This window comes from Carex rostrata, chromosome 3, assembly GCF_964058835.1.
Source record: "Carex rostrata chromosome 3, lpCarRost1.2, whole genome shotgun sequence".
Taxonomy (NCBI): domain Eukaryota; kingdom Viridiplantae; phylum Streptophyta; class Magnoliopsida; order Poales; family Cyperaceae; genus Carex; species Carex rostrata.
Window position 1 is genome coordinate 7,700,670 of NC_135920.1, and position 21,990 is coordinate 7,722,659.

A 21,990-nucleotide genomic window follows, 5' to 3' on the forward strand; every position below is an offset into this window, starting at 1 on the left:
ATATAAATTGTTGATTTGTAATAGTTATAATAATAGCCTAGTACACTATTTATAATAGTTATAATCCAGTTACAATATCTTCTAAACATAACTTAAAATAAAATTTTGCTTGAACTTATATTTTTAAAGTGATCTCTTCAACTTTTAAAATGTACCTAATTAATTGATGTCAATACAAAGGATTAGTTGTTTGAAAAGATGTGTAAGGATTAAGAAAGTTGAATCAGTACAATTAAAAAAATGTCATAGTATGAGAAAGATTGTAAGAGACCAATGTTACATTTATGTTGTTTTTTTTCATTAAATACAGTTAATGATGTTTTTAAACTGCATAAAATTATTTTCACATTATAATATATGGAATATAATTAATTTGAGCTGCATATTAAATCCTAATTAATTTTCAGAAATTATAAATTATAACTAATTAAAGAACGATTAAGTTGGATGACCTTGATTTTTACGTCTCCAACGGTTTGTATCTATCATACTAGCTTATCATCAATAGATCTTTTTCAGCATTTCTTATACCTGCCATAGTTTAAAAAAAAAAAAATCAGGTTTTCATAACTTCAATTAAAGTTGAGATATTGTGACCCATTAATATGAAAATAAATTAGAACTTTATTTCTTGGTTTTCATGATTCAGGTTTTAATGTCTCTTACCAGTTGTCGTAGTGATGTTTTGGAATGGTACCAACGTACCGGATGCATTTTGAGTAGGTTATTTGATTTGATATTTTCTTTCCTCTTGAGTTATTAGCATAAGGCATTTTACAATTTTGATATTATCAAAAACGCCACTGGAGAGTCAACAAAAACCATATAGATCTAACCCAACCAGATTTCTGAAGTGAAGAAACAAGTCAAATAGCCCAATCAAGAAGAAGAAATAACAGGAATGAAAGAAAAAGCAACTCGATTCCCCCTCACGAACCTTGGTAGCTACTACCAAGTTTTCAAAAAAAAAAAAAAAACAACAACCCAATAAAGAATAAATATTGTAAATGGGATTCAATGTTTTCAATTTTTCTTTTGAATTATGCTAAATAATAAGTTATTCATCAATGAGAAAAATAATTATTCAAATAATATCAGTAATTGTGTAGGAAAAAAAAAAGAGGCTTTTGTTTGTATTTACCAATTTTATCTGATGGGAGAGAGGAAAAAGAAGGGAATGGAATTATTGAAAGGGAAGAGGAGGATAAAATTGGAGCCCACAAGAGAAGTCTGACAAAAAAAAATTGAAGGAGGGTATTTTGTTTGATAATTTTTTAAAGAAGGGTATTTTATAAAATTCCCCATTATTTATATTACCCTTTTGACAAATCTAATCTATCAAAATCTTAGTTGGAAATTATCGTTGCTATTCTCTAATTCATTGATTGATATGGAAACGCTACTTATTAAATTCGTTGTTTCCGTATCTAGCAATCATGACTTCTGATCCCTTCATTTTGAGCATAAAATAATAAAATGTGTCTCCTGTTAGTATTGACTATTGACTAGAACAAATAAGACAATATTCTACATTAAAAAAATGGTCGATTTGAATTTTCTTCCTTTTTTTTAAGATCAGTTGTCCTTTTTATACCATTAAAATCTTGCCAAACTTATCAGATGTCTAATACTGGTTTTCTGTTGTCGTCTAAGTTTCTAATGCATACCGAATCAAGACAAGAAACTTGCAATTTTTCAATTAAAAAAAAAACAAATTATCAGAAATACGATACTTTTTTTTTTTTTTTGCATAAATGGGTGAAATTTAACAATGATAGGTTTGAACCATTAATCCGGTTCCATTTATTTTTATAAATGTAAATTAGTTTATATACTAAATTTACAGCTTCTATTTTATGTGGCCAATTCAAGGCACACTGCAACTTTCGAATACCCGATGAGATCGAAATATAATTATTCAATCTCATATATGGAATCGGATAAAAATAATCTATCTTGTTTCAGATAATTTCATTTTTTAATTTATAAAAATAAAAAATTGAGCAACTTGGATCTTGTAATAAATTATAAAAATTATTAAGACGCGAAATAATTTTTTTAAAGGGAGGAGACCCGCTTTTGTGTTCCTACCAAGTACCAACCAAACGCGTCTTGAATTGGCCACCAACAAGCACTGTTGCATTGCATTAAGTTGTCTCTTTCTACAAAAGTCCTTGCATTATCACATTTCACAAGTGATGAAGGGGTGCTTTATAATTATATGATCTTGTCAGTCTACTAGGATCAGGATACTTCAGTTCTTCTCAATTATCAATGAGGAGGGTTCAAATGCCTCCATGTTTTTGTGCCTCCATCATGCCTACATCTCTCTTCATTATTTTTAAAGTTCAAACAATCGATCCGAACCGCTCAATCTAACCTCCATACTAAAATATGTTTGGAGACCAAATTTTATATTTTTAGAAAAAAATTTACTATTTTTTTAGATAGGTACAAAATCAGTAAATCTGAACTATCTAAAAACAGTATTTTTCTACTTATCTAAAAAAATAGTAAAAAAATTCCTAAAAATATAAAATTTGGTCTCCAAACATATTTTAGTATGGAGTTTAGGTTGAGCGGTTCGGATCGACTGTTTGAACTTTGAAAATGATAGAGGAAGATGGAGGCATGATGGAGGCACAAAAACATGGAGGCATTTGAACCCTCTTCATTATCAATTGTATGGTATTTTTACCTTTGCAATTTACAAGTTATGGAGATTCCAATTTTACAAATGCTGATAAGTAGAACCAGCTGTATGATATGACTATGGATGAAGAATTGGGGCAGAGGGCGATACAAGACATGACTCTACAACCATATCTCAGGAATACAGATTTCCTGCTCGATAATGGGATAACATGAGGAAGCGGGAATACTCAGAAGGAAGGCAGGCAATCCTTTGAACAAACCTACCAAAACAGCATCAAGAGGACTAGATAGAGTCCTGGAATCCGAATGGGATCCACTCTGCAGTAGACCACTAAATAGTAGTAGGACTACTTTCTTAAATTAGATAATTGTTTAGGAATGGTACTTGTTTTTTCATTTACGGTAGATTTAAATTACTGCTTTTAACTTCCTAATAGCATGTCAGTAGGTGTAACACTTTTTCGCATTCAATCAAAGATGCCAACGGGCTTTTCTCAAAAAAAAAAAAAAAAACTAAATAGTAGTGACAGCGACCTCTGTTCAGCTTTGTTTGCCTGAAAAAAGGAAAATCTAATCAGCTTGGTTTGCCTCAGAAAAGAAATCTAGTCAGCTTGCTGTTTTCAACCATAGCTGAATTATTGTCAGTTAAATTGGCATATTTCTTTGTTTGTTTGTTTGTTTTTTTTTTTTTTGAGATATGTCCATAGGCCCCACACACTCACACATCTTTCAGCCTTTGACTGAGATCGAACCCACATCTCTCAAAGAAGAGTGGGGTATCTTTACCATCTGCGCTACGCAGTGGTGACTTGTTTTTTCTTTTTGTGAAATGAAGGTGGGATTCAAGCCCACCTTTCAATTAATTATAAAACAGTTACAAAAATGGACCACCTATTACTTCCAACGACAATGTTTAATTACAAAGAAAAATATAAATACAAGAACAAGTTATGTTGTACATCCTGTTTCATCCTATATATATAATCTGCAATTTTGCACAATCTGTGTGCCAGGGAGTATGAGGGATACTGGTAACAATTAAAATTTCTAAAATATTCTGAGAATTCTATTGTGTCGTGCTGTTTTATCTTGTTGTTCTTGTTTCTTTTTATTATGTTTTCACTTCTGGTAGTAAAAGATTTCGAAATCTCCGCACTACGTATAATTTGCCAAATCCTTCATAATGTTAAAAGTGTGTTAAAATCCACAAATATGCTAAAAATTCCATTACGAGTGTAGTTAACGGTAATTTAATGTTAAGATGTTAACACTAGATTGAACATGGTGCAATTGCAGATGCATGTAATGATGATTAAAAGATACTTTTCATCACGAACAGATTCTAATGACGATTACTTTAGCCGTGATTTCGGCTAATTGTTTTGTTAGAAATTTATTTTGTGACATGTCTCTTGACTATTTCATCTCGTCTTCTCCCTTTTTAAATGTGTATATCATTATTTTACTCAATTTTTATCCTTGAAACAAAATTAAGATCGCTAAGTTTGTGATTTCTTGCACCAAAATTTTACATAAATTGTGTCCTCTCTATATACGATTACTTATGTTCTCTGTGATCACTTATATTTGTCTAGAGCTTGTGTGTTGGTGCCTAGTGCATCCTGACAATGATATCACTGTTTGTTTGTTTGTTTCTTTTTTTGTAAAAAAAAAACTTTAATATTAAAGAGACACACAAAGAAAGAAGTGGTTGATTAAAGGATAAGGGAGACAGAAGGTACGTGCGGTTTAGATGCCCATAGTGTGTGACTGTGTGCAGAGATAAATCACTATTACCTAAAACATTGTAGAAGTACGTATGGTTTGGGAGATATTTATGACTGGGTTAATTGCTTATATGTCCATTAAAATTTATGCAATTGGTTATTTCTCTATCAAAACTTTTAAAAGAAAGTATCATTTTATTCTCACCACTCTAACTTGTAAAATAGTTGAAGTACTATACTCTGTTCTCCAATTTAACAAATATGATATCATGGCTAAAACAATGTCTTTTGTGTGGAATGTAACCACATCCACTGAACTAAAACAAGTAAAAAGGCTGTATTCAGATCCATATATAATTTAATACAAATTTATTGTCGTACAAATAATAAAGATTGCATATTTTAGAATTTAGTTTTAATTTCTTTTCAAATATACTTACTAGGAAAATAGTTAAATAGTCAGATGCTTGTTCGGTCGACAAAAATCAGGTTTTCAGATAATAATACGTATATTGTATTCGGAAATCCATGAAATTGAAACAAATAAGAAGACAATATATATTATTTATATGTTCATCATGCATTAATAATATAAAAAAACATATCTGTTGCTCACAAGTCACAAGTCACAATTATATATAATCATAACACAGATGAAATATATAGCTAGCAACCCAGACTGTTCAGTAGGAGGCAAACTCAGAGATGCTCGGCTTAGTTGGTGGAGATGATTGAACAATGTGTGTATATAAAAGTGACACACATTATAGTCATCATAATGGATATATGATCTTGTACATGAATCTACTAGTGAGCATTTAATGGCAATGAGAGACAGAGAGGGATGGGCATGCAGAGGTGTGGCCCATTTGGGCTTCTTTGTTGGTCTCTTTTGAGGCTATGTTTCTAGATTAACAATTTAGAGTCTAATTAAGGTCTAAAGTTGTGGGCTCCCATGCAGAGCAACCATATATATATATCCACGTAACGGCCTTCTCTCCATTTCGCACATAAACGGATGCGTCTTTTATCCAGTCGTTCTGATAAGTATTGGAGGCAAACCTATATCAAGTGTCCAATATTTACAAAAGAAACCCGATCGACACTGATGATCAATATTATCAATACAGGCAAATATCTATAAAATTTTAATATTGTGAATGAGAATCAATTTTATAGTACATATAATATTTTATTTTAAACTATGTAAAAAACATATAAAAACAAAAAAAATTTAAAGAAAAAATGAGGATTAATTAACCACGATATATTGTTAATACCTCTGCCTCTAGTTTGAGCTATCAGTGTCGGACTCATGACACTTAGTCAGTTACTGATTACACTTTACACTTTACCTCTGCCTCTATATTTTATATATGATACTATGATCCTTGTTTTAGTGAACAATGCAGACTTGCGTGGTTCCTGTTTAATTATTTTGCTTATTTTGTTTTATGAAACAGATGTATCAGTGATTGTAATTTAAACTTTTAGTGAGCTGTTGCATTCTTTGTGAGCTACTGTTATACTAATTTGGACTACCTAACATGGATGTCATAATGTTTTAGTTGTTACAATATGAGGCTACATCTTAAATTCTGATCTATTTAATTGCTCCGACAAATTGAGATTCTACTACGATAGCTAGGTAACTAAATAATCTAAGATGCTCGAAAAGATTAGACAATACTCCATTGTTGATAATAAAGTTAAGCAACTTAGGGTTGGTGACATGTGTAAGCTATATATATAGATGCCTGACTTAATTAGACTAAACGCGTGGGATGATATAGTTCTTTTTCAATAAGCATCACAGGGTTATTGGGATATCAACATCGATCGACAGGTCAAATTTTTGTTTGGCACATATATAGAATTGATGAGTCAGCAAAGATCATAGCTAGAATAGTTAATAAAATTAATATGCGAGGTTATTAATTTATGAATTATATCAGTGATTTGAGACATGAATGCGAACCCTTATTTTAAAATTCACAGCAAGAGATCTTATTGTCTCGTATTCTTATTCTCAGTAGAGAAGCTGAGAAGGGATAAAATGTTTCCATTTTTGTTGTCACCAATATGTCTTTATTTTTTTAAACGTTATTTAAATTTTAAAAATAAAATGTCAAAAGAAAACCGTTAAATGTGATATATATATATATATATATATATACTATTTTTTCTATGCACATGTAAAATATTGCAACATCTTTATTTTGTTTTGATTGACATCTAATTTGCAAAAAATTACAATGTAGAAAAATTCTGAACATTGATTTTGGAGTGAGTCTATGGTACTATGCATATTACGATTTGGCACCGTGCTACGGCTCTATATTCGAGTTTTCAAATCCTAACGGTCGATCCGAACCGTTCATCTTGTTCTCCATATTAATATGTGTTTGGAGACCAAATTTTACATTTTTTTTTTAAATTACTATTTTTTTAGATATTTAGAAAATCACTTGATCTGAAAATTCTGGACCATCCAAAAACAGTGATTTTCAATAAATTTCAAAAAATAGTAAAAAAATTTCAAAAAATGTAAAATTTGGTCTCCAAACACATATTAATATGGAGAACAAGATGAACGGTTCGGATCGACCATTAGGATTTAAAAACTTGAATATAGAGCCGTAGCACGGTGCCAAGTCGTAATATGCATAGTACCATAGACTCACTCTTGATTTTGTCAACTACAACTTATTGATATATATAAAAATAAAATTATTAATTGTTTATATTTGTAGAGAAAATAATATAAATTATATCTAATTATTTTTATTATGTAATAACATGTACATTAACTAATCTAAATTGCAAATGTACATTAATTAAGTGCTTAATTCATATTTGCTCGTGATAACAATCAATAACTTCATCTATATATGAAAAAATAAATAATTTGAATATGCAATTATGTTGTTATATGGATATATTTATATATATTATAAAATAATTATGAGGAGGGATCGGATGACACCCTTTTTTGGTGACATCGAATAACATCGTGCATTTTTAAAGTTTTCAAAGTCCAAAAAGTTGATCCAAACCGTTCAACATAATGGATATGTTAAAATGTGCTTGCATATCAAATTTTACATTTTTTGTAATTTTTTTACTATTTATTAAGTATTTAACAAAATCGCTATATTCAGACCGTTGAATTTTTGTACCCATCTTAATAAATAGTAAAAAAATTCAGAAAAATATAAAATTTGATCTGCAAGCACATTTTAACATATCCATCAAGTTGAACGGTTTGGATCGACTGTTTGGACTTTAAAAATGCACGGTATCATCCGATGTCACTAAAAAAGAGTGTCATCCGAACCCTCCTCAAGATATAAAGTGCATGATATGTTTTGTGTGGGTCCGTTCTTATTAATTAAAATTGTTATCCTCCGTGTAATAAGACGTACTCTTCAAACCCTAATGGATCGATAGTTCCATTCTAATTTTAGGAACACTTTTGCATCAAGTAATGGACTTTTAAAGTTTGTATATATATTCACGTTTGTGTTGAACTAAAACTTTAATTATTTGAGACTTCTATTTTAGTTGATTGTCAATTAACTATAGCGAATTTTGTGCAGTGCTATAAGTCCTCGTCTCTCTGCAAAAGAGATGCAGATTTAATTTGCAAAAGTACTATAAAAATTAAAGATACTGGAGTATATATATACTGAATCTTTAATAATAATAAAAACAATTATAAATCATATATGATATAAGCTGGACGAATATCTATTCTAATGCAAACGTCTATTTCTTCTTGAAAAGAGGGAAAAAAAACAGTAGTATCTGGTATTATGTATTAGTTTTGCTAAGCACCGAGTGTTTACATCAAGTCATCAACCTATTATATCAATTAAAATTCTGAAAATAGAATTCTGAAAATTTATTGAGGAGAGTTCAATTTAATTCCATCATTTTTGTGTCTTTACTATACCTTTATTTGTGGATAAATTTAAGTGGAGATCACTAAACTTTGTTATTTGATACGAATTAGTCACTCAAGTTTAATTTGTCCCTTTCTAGTTACTTAATTTTGTCATTTGTTCCAATTAAGCCATTGTATACTTTTCCGTCCAAAATCTTAACGGAATATTCTCATTCCATCCAAAATATTAACAGAATATACTCATTTCTTTTAAAATACTAACGGAATGAGCATATTCCGTCCAAAACACTAATGGAATGAGCATATTTCGTTCAAAAATACTAGCGGAATGAACATATTTTGTTAGCATTTTGGAGGGAAAAGTATTGAGTGGCTTGATCGAAACAAATGACAAAGTTGAATAACTAATTCGTAATAAATGACAAAGTTTAGTGACCTCCAGCGAAATTTACCCTTTATTTTTAGAACAACATAATTGTAATGTCAAAAATAGAAATAACACAGTTAGATATAATCTATATCATTTTCTATATACACATATAAAATACCATGATATTTCAATATTGTTTTATCGATATCAAAAGCTTGTAAAAATACACTAATGTAGATAAATTCAAGATGTTGATTTTTCAACTTGTTAATTCATATAAAATGAAAATTAAAAAGTGATAATTTTTTATGTGCATGTAGAGAAAGTAATATAAATCACATCTATTTATTTTATTTTGACATATAAATTTTAAAATTTGTTATTAAAAAAATAAATTGGATACATGTTATACAAAGGCACAAAAACTAAAAGCAATTGAATCCTTCTCAAATTCATTAATATGTTAACTTTTGCCCAATTGACAAAAAGGGATCATATATATCATTTTATGAGTACGTAATTGTTACTAGTAATTTTACAAGGGAAATTTTATGTATGTCCTTTAAAAATCTTGAATTACATATTTCTCTCTCTGAAATTCATAATATCATATTTATCATTTTAAGTTTCAAAAACTTACAAATTTATTCAATTTATTGTGTTTTTATTAAACTCATTAAAATTTCTAAACTCATTCCTATGCTTACTATTACAAACAATTATGAAGTTCTCATCTTCTATTAAAGTTCTTATTCTACCTTTATTAATTGAAACTCTCAAAAAACTTGTTTTTGTGAGACAGAACTCCATCTTTGCACTCGATAAGGGGAGATGATTCCCAAATAAAGAGGGAGAGATTTATTAATTTAGTTAACCAATTTGCAATATATCCTTCTCAGGTTTCTATACAAATGATCGATGTACCATGCTGATGTTACATGGTGGAAGTGGAACTTAGATAATTAAATTAATGTCTACTCAAAGAGCAAATCTCTTGCGTGACTCAAGCAAACTCTGCATTACTTTGGACAATAATTTGAATGCATACTTTCTATGAAAAAAAATCTTTTTATTTTATGCATCAAAATTGTCCTCGGATTAAAACCTAAATTAAAAATAAATTTTTATTCTAAGCAAATATTGAAAATATAGTGATATACAACACATTCATAACAGTCGCATCTGAATTTTTCATAGTGGATACCGAATAACAATTCTATTGCGGACGTCATCAATTCATAACATGCAATATGATTATCTCAAATATTATTTTGTAAAATACTTAACAAAAACATAATAGAAAACATAAGTAATGTTGACAATCAATTTGGTTAAAAATCTAAACAATTGACTCAACAATTATTAAAAACAAAAAATAAGAAGAAAATTTCTCTATTATTTAGATAGGTCGTGCATCAACTTTGTGTATTTAATAGTCGAGTTATATTGGCCTCTCTAAATCGATTTCTGAACACAAAAATTAGTACACACCTATCTCAAACGTAAAGAATATAATTTTGATTTCTTTTATTTCAAGAATTATCGATTCTATAACTAGAGTTATGTCAAATAAAATTGGTTGTCAATATATCACTTTCCAAAATATAATTACACAATTGAGGAGGATATATTCAAATGCCTCATGTATTTCATGTTTTATTGTGTCTCACATCCTATATCTTTGTTTTTAAAATCCAGACGTTGATTTGAACCGCTCAACACGATATCCATATTAATTAAAATGTGCTGGAACCAAATTTTATATTTTTAGAAATATTTTACTATTTCTTAGATATGTACATAATTACTGTTTCTGGACCACCTCCAAAAATTAGTGACTTTGTGCTTGTATAAAAAATAGTAAAAAAATTCAAAAAAAAAAAAATTGATCTCCAAGCACATTTTAATATGTCTTTCATGTTGAGCGTTCGGATTGGTTGTTTGGAGTCCTTTGGACTTTAACAATAAAATATAAAAGACATAAAGTATTTGACCCTCCTTTACATAATTTTATTTCAGAGTGTTTTTACCAATTGTCATCGTAAAGTTAACCGTTTTGAGTTAATTATGAGGGCTGATTTTCACATATTGAAAGTTGAAGGGAAATAATAATTGTTAAAATTAAAAGTTCGATTGGCCAATTCCCACAAAGTGAAAATTTAGGGGGTGTGGTGGCATTGACCCCAAATTGTTTTACATAAAAAAAAAAAAAAAAATCTGTAGATGAAGAAAATTATCTTCCTTTTACTTAATGACAAAACTTATTTTTCTGAACATATATAGGATAAGGAAAAAGGCTACTTCTTGTTAAAATAAATCAATTTATTTCTAAATATGATTAAAAAACATAATTTTTATTAAGTATTAAATCCCACAGCTATCTTGGTTTATAGTATAAAAGGTGAACAATGTTAAAAAAAAAAAAAGGCTGATATTTGTCAGTGTTTATGTTTGTAATGCTAATATAGTGGTTTCTATTATTGTTATGCATTAGATCTTCTATTACACAATTGCCATTGAAAACTAAGCATCATGCATTAATATCATTCGAACACTGTCATTATACATTGCATTTGTTCCTATTGATTTTCTTTAATTAAGAGGAAAAGGTACAAAGCCAACATCAATGATTTGATTTGTCATGGGAAGCAAATTTAATTACCGCATTTTCTTAAAAAATATTCACAATTTCCGTACAATTAATCAGTCTTACGTATATTGGATGCGTGCTATGGTTAATTTGATATCAACAAATGAACCAAAATCATTTTTTATTTTTGCACAATATATCGTTCTCAATTTCCATGTGTCCCCTCAATGATAGACTAGTTTATTATCGAAACCAATATCTACTTGTTAATTAATTTATTACACCTCCCTCATGTATTACTCTGAACATTTTGTATTTTTGTTTGCCTTTCATAAATTATGAAAAAATAATGTTATGGATGGAAGTAAGAAACTTGAGCTAATTCAGGGGGGCATGAATATGATTATAATTTACTTGTTACTATTTTAGCAAGTAGCAACCTAGTTAATCAGAAATAAAACTAGAAAATTGAGATTGAGGAGGCTAAATAAGTTATTGCAAAATAATTTTTATTTTATAAGAAGACTAAAAAATATATATACTCATAAAAAAATATATGCCCTTTTGAGGTGTTCCATACCAGAACCAAATTACAAAATTGCTAATTTTTTATATATAAAGGTGACTTAGCCAGATTTTTCCCTATAGTTAAGTTATTATCATATGAGGCAACTCAAATTCATTGTTCATGTAGTGCTAAGACCATTGACAAGTCCTTTAATTTAATTTATGATGCCAAGATGCCCTTTACTGTGAATCTGTTGCGCAGTCAAAAATTGATTGGGCACAAATTCAACAACAGAAGTGGCTATATAGTCTACCAAGTCAATTAAATGTCAGTAGCATGTATGCAAGTTGTTATTATTTGTATGTCTAGCTGTACATGCATTTTCTTAAGTCTCGGAAATTAACATATATACACAAATAATAATATTAATCTGGTATCCTTGTGGTCATAACATGCTTGAAGACATTTTGTACTACTCACATGGAACACTAATTAAATTAAACCGAATCCACCTAGAATCTGAATAGTTATGTACTGTTATAAGACCAATTAATGCGAAGAGAATGGAAATATATATAATTTTCTCATGGACGGCTTACGAAATTATATCTTATAACTTCCATAATCCATATAACCTAGCTGTGTTTCTATGCCAAAGAGATACCACCGCAGTCTGCAATTAAAAAATTGAACAGTAACCTCCACTCTGCTTCCATAAACACGGTGCAATTTCCCAAATAATTAAACAGCAACTTTGCAACCATATCCAACAAAAATGCTATAATTAATTTTCATAGATGCTGCTAGCTTCTATGAAAACTTGTTTGAGTAAAGATAATTTTATGTTATATGTTACACCTTCAATGCATGAGAAAGCCACCAAACAAGTTGCTGAAATGAAGATTCAACTTATTTAATTATGTACGTATAAATATGTTTCTACAGTAAGATGAATAGTTAAATATTCAACAAAAATTATAATATAGTTCCTGGATTAGCTTATTTAATTTTGCAAAGTTGTAATTTCTAAGTTTAATGTATAAAGTATTAATTTTACAAGTTAACAAAATATATGACTATGATCCATATTTTTGCTTTAGGTGTGTCCCAGTATTAGTCATTTACTCAGATATATAGTTAAGCACAGAATATGATTAAATGATTGTTTCGCTATATATAAATTCAACAACAATTCTATGTCTATCTAACAAATGTGACCAATATGATTGACAAAGTGATCGACTTCTAGCTTATAATATCTCTAGCTAATTCTTATAATATTTTTATTTTTATTTTTGTTGATATTATTTAATTCTTTTATTTTTATTTTTTTTTAAAAGAGGCATATTTGCCCATTTGCATTAGCAAAATCAGTCTCATAAGTACACGAGTACCAGCAGCAAAATAAAACAACATATCCACCCTAATCAACTAAAAAATGACCGCTATATCCTTACCTCATCTTCCTAAAGTAAACCATAGAAAAATGCATACCAGCAGCCTTCCAAAGCAAAGTTCATATCCGTAGCATAACAAGTGGCTAGGATATACTTATTACAAGGAAAAACATGACACAAATAAAAGCTAAAGAAAAGCAAAAAAGCAACTAAGCATTCTCATCGGTATGAAAGTCTCCATCCAGCACCACAATCTCAGGAGCTTCAGCCTATACGCGCAGCGGAATGTCGTCAATTTCAGCGGGAGTCCAAATCTACATCTCTTGCACAACTTCTTCCTTGATGTTTCCTGCCCAATAGTGAAGTAAGGACAAAATGAGAAATCTCATAGAACGATTAGATTTAGGTGCAACCCCTGTAAAACAAATGTCATTGCGATGTTTCCAAAGCGACCAACAAATTGCACATATTACTACTAGAGCAGCTATTCTTGTTTTGGAAGGTAAGGATTGAACATAATCTATAACATCATCCAAAGAGTGCCAATTCATAAAAACATCCTGGAAAGATCCCATCCAAAACCAAAGAGTTTTGACAAAAGCACAATGAACAAATAAATGGTTCACAGTTTCGACATCACCACAAAAATGACACTGATTAGAGCCTATCCAACTTTTTTTAATCAGTCGTTGTTTAGTGAGAATTCTTTTATTGGACAAGAGCCACATAAAAACCCTAATTTTCGGAGGAATTGGTAGTTTCCACCATATCGCATATTTATCAGCTTTGATTCCTCTAAACACAAGAAAAGCATTATTTAATTCTTTTATTATTATCATTTTTTTAATTACATGACTTGTTAGATTCATTGCCAATCATCAGATACTAAGCAATGTGTGTGTGTGTGTGTGTGTGTGTGTTATAAAGAGATAGGAACAAAGTTGGCTTGTCAAGTTTTTCAATTGACTAAAAAATACCAGATCTTACTTGTTTTAGGATCAATTATGTAAAAAAAACAAACATTAATGTTAAATTGCTTGTAGCTTTAAACAGCACTAGTGTCACAATTAATGAAAATTAGAGGCTTGATCTCTATTTTTCTTAAAAAGAAAAATGCTAATTTGCTAAGTATTGAGTCTTTAATTTGTCAACAATTTTAACTCTAACTCGATAAAATTGATAAAATTCTAAACTTATCCAATCCGAAGTATATCATGTGAATTGCAGTATAAGAATTTTTATGATAGTGACAATATAACATCAATAGATTTAGGTAATTATTCACGGGGAGGGTTCCAATACCTCATGCCTTTCATACCTCATCATACTTCATATTTTATATCTTTATTTTCAAAGTCTAAATTGTCGATCCGAACCGTTCAACATAATATCCATACTAAAATATGGTTGAAGATGAAATTTTATAATTTTTGTACTATTTTTTAAGATAGGTAGAAAATCATTGTTTTTTTAACGGTCTAAAAACCATAATTTTGTATCTATCTTAAAAAATAGTAAAAAAAAATTCAAAAATTATAAAATTTCATCCCATACATATTTTAGTATCAATATCATATTAAGCGGTTCGAATCAATAATTTAAACTTTGAAAAGAAACAGGGGTGGATTTATGTATAGATCAAGGGGTGCTAAGCCACCCTATGATTTTAAAATTCTTAATTATGTATATTAAATTTAGTTAAGCTTTTGAGTTTTTTGAACTTTTTTTATAGTCTAGCATCCCTCATAAAATAGTAAATGTTTGTTAGTAGTCTAGTGGTTTGAGTTCTAGTTATTATGTGTGAGGTCATAGGTTCAATTCTCACTAGCCACATTTTTAAAAAAAAAAATTTCATATATTATATTTTATAGATTAGCCCCACCTATTTATATTTTCTAGTTCCGTTCCTGAAAAAAAAAATATAAAATATGAAGTAGGATAAGATATGAAAGAGACGAGGCATTGAACCTTGCTCATTATTCACATGCCTAATTTTTTTCCTTTACATGCGATATTAAAAACGGCTAATTACTCGATTCTTTCCACAGAATCAGTACCGTTTGATGTTTAAATTTAACAGATTCCAGGGAAAATTCTACAAATTTTCTTGAGGTTTTCCGCCAGACAAAATTTCCTTGTGCACTGTGCATAGTCGCGGATAAGACCGAATCCTACAGATGCCTTAATTTGTTATTGCACGAAACCTGAAACGTTTCGAAATAAACCACACCTAAGTTTTTCACTCCTCTCGTTCCTCTCCATTACAATCGAGCCGAAGGTTCCAGATCAACAAAATTTTACATGCTCGATACATCTCCATTTCAAATAAAACTGGAGATGAAATTTGTGCGCCAGGTCACGAGGCTTATACTGCCCCTTCCGCCGGCGACCATCTCCATGGTGGCCCGCCGGAGTCCCGCCGGTCGCTCTCCACGTGTCGGAGTGTCGAGGTATGAGGCGGCACTGGCCCCCAGTTGGCAATGTCCTACGTGGCAAGGTACTAGCTGAAGGTCCCACAAATGCCTGGTGGCTGTCCGCCTCACGACGCGACAGCGGGACCCGCAGTGCCTCATCTTACACCGACAACTCTGACCTTTTCCCGCACCATAAATTCTACGTGGAACACTTACTACGTCGGGTCAACTGCCCGTACAGTAAAACTACCTGCGTGAAATTCGTGGTGTAAATAGTTTAACTTCGCTGGTTGCTAGTTGCTACTACCCCTTTCTCCGTTCGTTCGTTCGCCTCGGTCTACTCGTTTTAGTCGCTTCTCTCAGGCCTCAGCGTGACACTAATCTTTCTTTCGTCCACTTCTCTTTTCCTCCCCTTATAAATACGCTCATACACCACTCCTCACCTCCACACAACTGTCTTCTTCTCCTCTCTTCTCACCTCTCTCTCTCTCTCTCTCTCTCCAACACCTCAACCCAAACCAAGCACAATAACAAATTATCCTGATCGAAATCAAATCCTGAAATGGCGGTCAAACCAAAGGTTTCCAATGGTAGCACTGCGCTAGAGCCAACGGCCAATGAAAAAGATGCCGAGAAACTGCGTTTCATTGAAGAAATGACCATGAACGCTGATGCGGTACAAGAGAGGGTTCTGGCAGAGATACTGAGCCGGAATGCCGAGACAGAGTATCTTAAAAGGTACAAGCTTTGCGGCGCCACGGATCGTGCAAGCTTTAAGGCGAAGTTGCCAGTGGTGACTTACGAGGATCTCCAGCCGGATATCCAAAGGATTGCTAATGGTGACCGCTCGCCGATTCTCTCCTCACATCCCATCACTGAGTTCCTCACCAGGTATGACCGTATGAAACAATAGTAAATGCTTTGAATATCTAGTTATATATTAACTTAAATACTGTAAGCAAAATAATATATTATATATATAAAACAAGAAAATAAACTCACAAAATATTATAATTTGCTTTTACTATTTTTTTAACTTATAGACTCACCTTGAAGGATATCCATAATTCCATATGTATAGTTGAAAAATGTTTTTCTAGAAATAAAAAAAATATTGTAACCCTAAAAATGGAAACAATAATATTATAGAAGTAGAAAATGATTTGTTATATAATAATTTTACTTGATGTTGAAATGAGTTGATTTTAGAAGTTAATTATGTTTTGGAAATTTTGAATTTGAATTAGCTCGGGGACTTCGGCCGGCGAGAGAAAACTAATGCCAACAATAAGAGAAGAGTTGGACCGCAGGCAGCTTCTCTACAGCCTCCTCACGCCAGTCATGAATCTGTAAGCTCAATTTTTTTATATCACCGAGTATAAATTAACATGGTAACAAACATTTGTTTACTCAATTAACTAACATTTTATCAGAAAACTAATTGTTGTTGCACATGGATGTACAGCTATGTGCCAGGCTTGGACAAAGGCAAGGGCTTATACTTCCTCTTTATTAAATCCGAATCCAAGACCCCCGGCGGGTTACCGGCTCGACCCGTTTTGACTAGCTACTACAAAAGTGACCATTTCAAATCCCGCCCATACGACCCGTACAACGTGTACACAAGCCCGAATGAAGCCATTTTGTGTACCGACTCCTTCCAAAGCATGTACGCACAGATGCTCTGCGGCCTGCTCAATCGACACGATGTCTTGCGGGTCGGGGCAGTATTTGCCTCGGGCCTACTTCGTGCCATCCGATTCTTACAACTCCACTGGGAACAGTTGGCCTCAGATATTTCATGTGGGACCTTAACTACACAAATCACTGACCCGGCAATTCGTGAAGCGGTGATGCAACAACTCCGACCCGACCTCGACCTCGCCCACTTTATAATCAAAGAATGCTCTAAAGGCGACTGGGCATGTATCATAACACGCATGTGGCCCAATACCAAGTACCTAGATGTGATCGTGACGGGTGCTATGGCGCAGTATATACCGACCTTGGAGTATTACAGCGGCGGTCTACCTATGGCATGTACCATGTACGCCTCATCGGAGTGTTACTTTGGTTTAAATCTGAGGCCAATGTGTTCACCATCTGAGGTGTCTTACACCATCATGCCGATGATGGGCTACTTTGAGTTCATACCGTTGGATGCTAATGGCACTACCATGTGCAACGGTGCACAATCCCAGCTGGTGGATCTAGCTCACGTGGAAGTTGGCAAGGAGTATGAGCTAGTGATAACAACCTATGCGGGTCTATACCGTTACCGGGTCGGTGACATACTACGGGTTACGGGTTTCCACAACGCTGCTCCACAGTTCCAATTTATACGCCGAAAGAATGTACTTCTAAGCATCGAATCTGACAAGACCGACGAAGCAGAGTTGCAAAAGGCAGTGACAAATGCATCAGAGCTGATAAAACCATACAATGCTTCTGTGGTTGAGTATACTAGCCATGCATATACCAAGTCTATACCAGGCCACTATGTTATCTACTGGGAACTCCTTATCAGAAAGGACCAAATTAAAAATGGGAAATCCGGTACCATACCAGCTGAGCTTCTCAACAAGTGCTGCCTCGAAATGGAGGAGTCGCTCAATACGGTGTACCGTCAGAGCCGGGTAGCGGATAATTCGATCGGCCCATTAGAGATCCGAGTAGTCAGACCTGGTACCTTTGAGGAGTTAATGGATTATGCCATATCTCGTGGAGCATCCATTAACCAGTACAAGGTGCCACGATGTGTGAACTTCCCTCCTATTCTAGAGTTACTGGATTCGCGTGTAGTGTCGACCCATTTCAGTCCTGGTTTGCCAAAATGGACTCCGACCCGATCCAAATGAACTGGTGAAATAATAAATAGTCGGTGTTTCAGTCGAGAGTACTGTGTGGGAACTGGGAAGGCGTAGAATAGTATTTTGTTTTCTTCTTTTTTTAATTTCTTTTAGCAATTTTTTTTTCCTCTGTTTGACTTTAACTAGCAGATTCCATTTTTCAGAGAACATTTGATGTACTTCCTGTGTCTTTCTGGTACAAAGGAAATATGACTTCTTAATTTAAATGTTGTATTCGTGATGCTTTAATTTACTTATCTTATACTATTGTTCAAACAAATATTTTCAAGAAACTTCTAACATATCCATATATTTTTAATAAACCATTATTCTTCCTGTGGATTATGTACTTGAGTAATTCCCATTTTTTTAAATCATGCTTGCATTCCTTTTATAGTAAAACATGAGAAATAAGAAACCAAAAGAAAAGCCTCTTTAAGAAAGAATGATATTTTTTTTTCAGAATGAAAGAAAGAAGAAAGAATGATGTTTAGAGCCCTAAGAAAGAGTGATATATTTTTTTTTTCAGAATGAAAGAAAGAAGAAAGAATAATGTTTCGAGCCCTTGTTACTAATAAATCAAGCAGGAACTTTATTTAGATGCTTAATTAATCCTTGGTAATATCCGGTCCCATTATTGTGATTAATATTACAAGTTGAGTGCATAATTGCAGGAAAGTGTGCACTTTCGTAGTATAATTCAAAATCTTATGTCATGTTTTATTTAATTACTATTTTGAATTTTGTTTATCTTACCTAAAAATTCCCAAGGAGATTCTCCTTTTAGATATATTTTTGGTAGCATGTTAATCCAGCTGCAGATATGTTTTACAGTTGGAACCCATAAATATATATATATACTTGACTATACAGTGAGGAGTTAGACTAATATGGCACTAGTGTTATATCAAACTAAATAACACCACATCTTAAACTCTTAGATTTGCTTTAAGATTCATACAAAATGAAGTGCTTAAACAGTAAAAGCGGATAGTACGAATCTTAAAGCAGATATAAGGATTTAAGATATGGTGTTATTTAGTTTGATATAACACTGGTGTCATATTAGCCTAACTCTACAGTGAGTAATAAGAAACAACTTTTTAAAAACTTGGGCCTGTCAGCAAACCAAGTACATGGTTTATATATTTAAATTGCTTATTCTTAGATATTAGTTCCAGAAACGGGGTTATATAAATAAATACACAATTCCAGCAGAACATTAATTATTTATTGTACATTAATTCCAGGTGAAAGTAGACTGAGCGAGGGACCATTCAAGTACGAATTTCCAGGAAGGTGTGTTGCTTTCTTGTTTATTGGAATTGACTACATAGTTTAGAGATCACAAGTTCATCACTTGCTTTGGAAATTGTATTTTTCAATTGCTAGCCAAAGACCAAAGAAAAAAAAAAAGAATGATTAATTAGCTCATGGTTGAAAACGATTAGTGCATCTCATCTCTAAAATGGTATATTGTCCAATTAATAATTTGAGCAATTGAGTACCAGTAGGGGTGTCAATGGCATTCTTTTATATGTTTATCCAACTCGTACCTTATCCGATAAGACAGGTATCGATAAAAAATTTTATTCGTAAATTTATTAGATATTGGTACGGATAATTTTTTTTTTTGTTGTCTAAATGAGTAAGATTATGAATAAAGCCTATTTGGTACATGTTATCCGATCGGATAATTATAAAAAATATATATATTATATATATTAATGAGAATTGAAAAGAGTACTTAATATTTGAACAGATGATTATACACGTGCATGTTATACAAGTGCTGAAACTAATTCTTTTATGAATGAAATAAGGTACCGGCATACCACTTTAATTGGTTTACTTGCGCTTAGCATGATTAGAATTTTCTTTTCAACAAAGTACTATGCATGTATGAAATTAATGTATATGTTTTAATTTTTTTATAATAAATAATAAAAACAATTATTATATTACCATTACCGGTTATTTATCCGCTATCATTTTGTTATTCAACAACCATAACATGTAAAGCGCTATATTGCCATATTGCATTATTATAGTGCGGTATAGCTGCGTTATAGCGTTTTTTGACCATAAAAGTTATGGCACTATCAACACTATAGCACGCTGTAGTAACGGACAATAGTGTCATTCTTTTAGCCGTTCCACTATGAAGCGGTGAACGTTATTTAAATTTATTATGATAATAGTAATAGTAATAATAATAGTAATAGTAATAATAATAATAATAATAATAATAATAATAATAATAATAATAATAATAATAATAATAATAATTTGAGCAATTATTCACCAACCAATTTCATACTGTCTACATTAGTGAAATTATTATTTTTTAAATAATTTTAAAATATAAATTTTACATATCAACAATTGCAATTGTAATTACCTCGTCAATATTTGTAATTATTTTGCATGCCGAATGGAAAGACATTTTTTGATGTGGATCTCAAGTGACACAAATTTTCTGGTAGATTATGAATTAACAAGATTGCATTTTCAATCTTTCAGGCGAATTTTCCTTTTTTTGATAATTAGTGACTATAAATGTCTATTAATGATTTTATTGATAAATAGATGTATTTACAACGAGTTAAATGATTCTCATTTGTTAATTTACTAATTAATATTCATTAATCTCTTTAAACTGCTTTGTTCTTCTAATTCTTAATTCTACTTATAGCATCTTTTGTATTGATATAGGAGTTGTGGCATTGAAATACTAATATGATAGATAGAATTTCAAATGCAATTATTGTTAGGGTGAAAATAAATGAAATTGATTAAGAAATGATTGGTAATGAAAGCTAGATAAGTGATTAAACGCCTTTATATTGTTAACGTGAGACTAATCAGCTTACAACTAGAAAGCTATCTAATAAGAGTATAAGACTTCGTAGCGTTCTTCTAAATTATGAGATCATTATATATTTCTCCAAGATAAATACTGAACAATAATCTTAAAAAAATCTTGCATCAAATGGTATTGCGAACAGTATTTATGGTTGCCATTTTCAATGCAATCAAATCTTTAAAGTCGATAATTTTTATTAGTTTTGAATTAATTGATTAAGTATTACAACATATGTAACTTTTATTTCATTTTTTTCTTCTGCTAATTAGTTATTGAACTCACGAGTTCTCACACAAAAAAATATTATATTTTATCATTAGATCAAAAAGTAATTCTTGTACATATAGTTATTAATAAAATATAAATTTAAAGACTTGACCCTATCTATTGTTTAAAATAATAAAAAAAAAAGTCGACCATACCAAACGTAAGTTCCCATTAATTAGCATCTATTTTATGGATTATGAAAGCAACGCCAACCTAACTTGCTTCTTTGAATTAGACAATACAATCGTCATCTAATTAGAAAAACCAAGCGAGCACAAGGAGACAAAATTTATTGTTGCACAAATTCTATACATCAACGCTAGCTCTTCTATCTTACCTACTTGATAGAAAACAAAACCTCCAAATCTCCTACCTAAATACAAGTTGACATTCATTATTTTAAATCAAGTTTGCTTCAAAACCCAAGAGCTTGGTCAAAG

General features: G+C 31.4%; 1 protein-coding gene across 1 annotated transcript; it reads left to right on the forward strand.

Annotated features, from left to right (window-relative positions):
• Window positions 1-15,959: 15,959 nt before the first annotated feature.
• LOC144551238 (indole-3-acetic acid-amido synthetase GH3.8-like) lies at window positions 15,960-18,644 on the forward strand. The gene is made up of 3 exons (XM_078299128.1): window positions 15,960-16,459; window positions 16,816-16,917; window positions 17,034-18,644. The coding sequence occupies exons 1-3, from the start codon at window positions 16,131-16,133 to the stop codon at window positions 18,424-18,426; spliced, it is 1,824 nt and encodes a 607-aa protein (XP_078155254.1). The 5' UTR covers window positions 15,960-16,130; the 3' UTR covers window positions 18,427-18,644.
• Window positions 18,645-21,990: the final 3,346 nt, after the last annotated feature.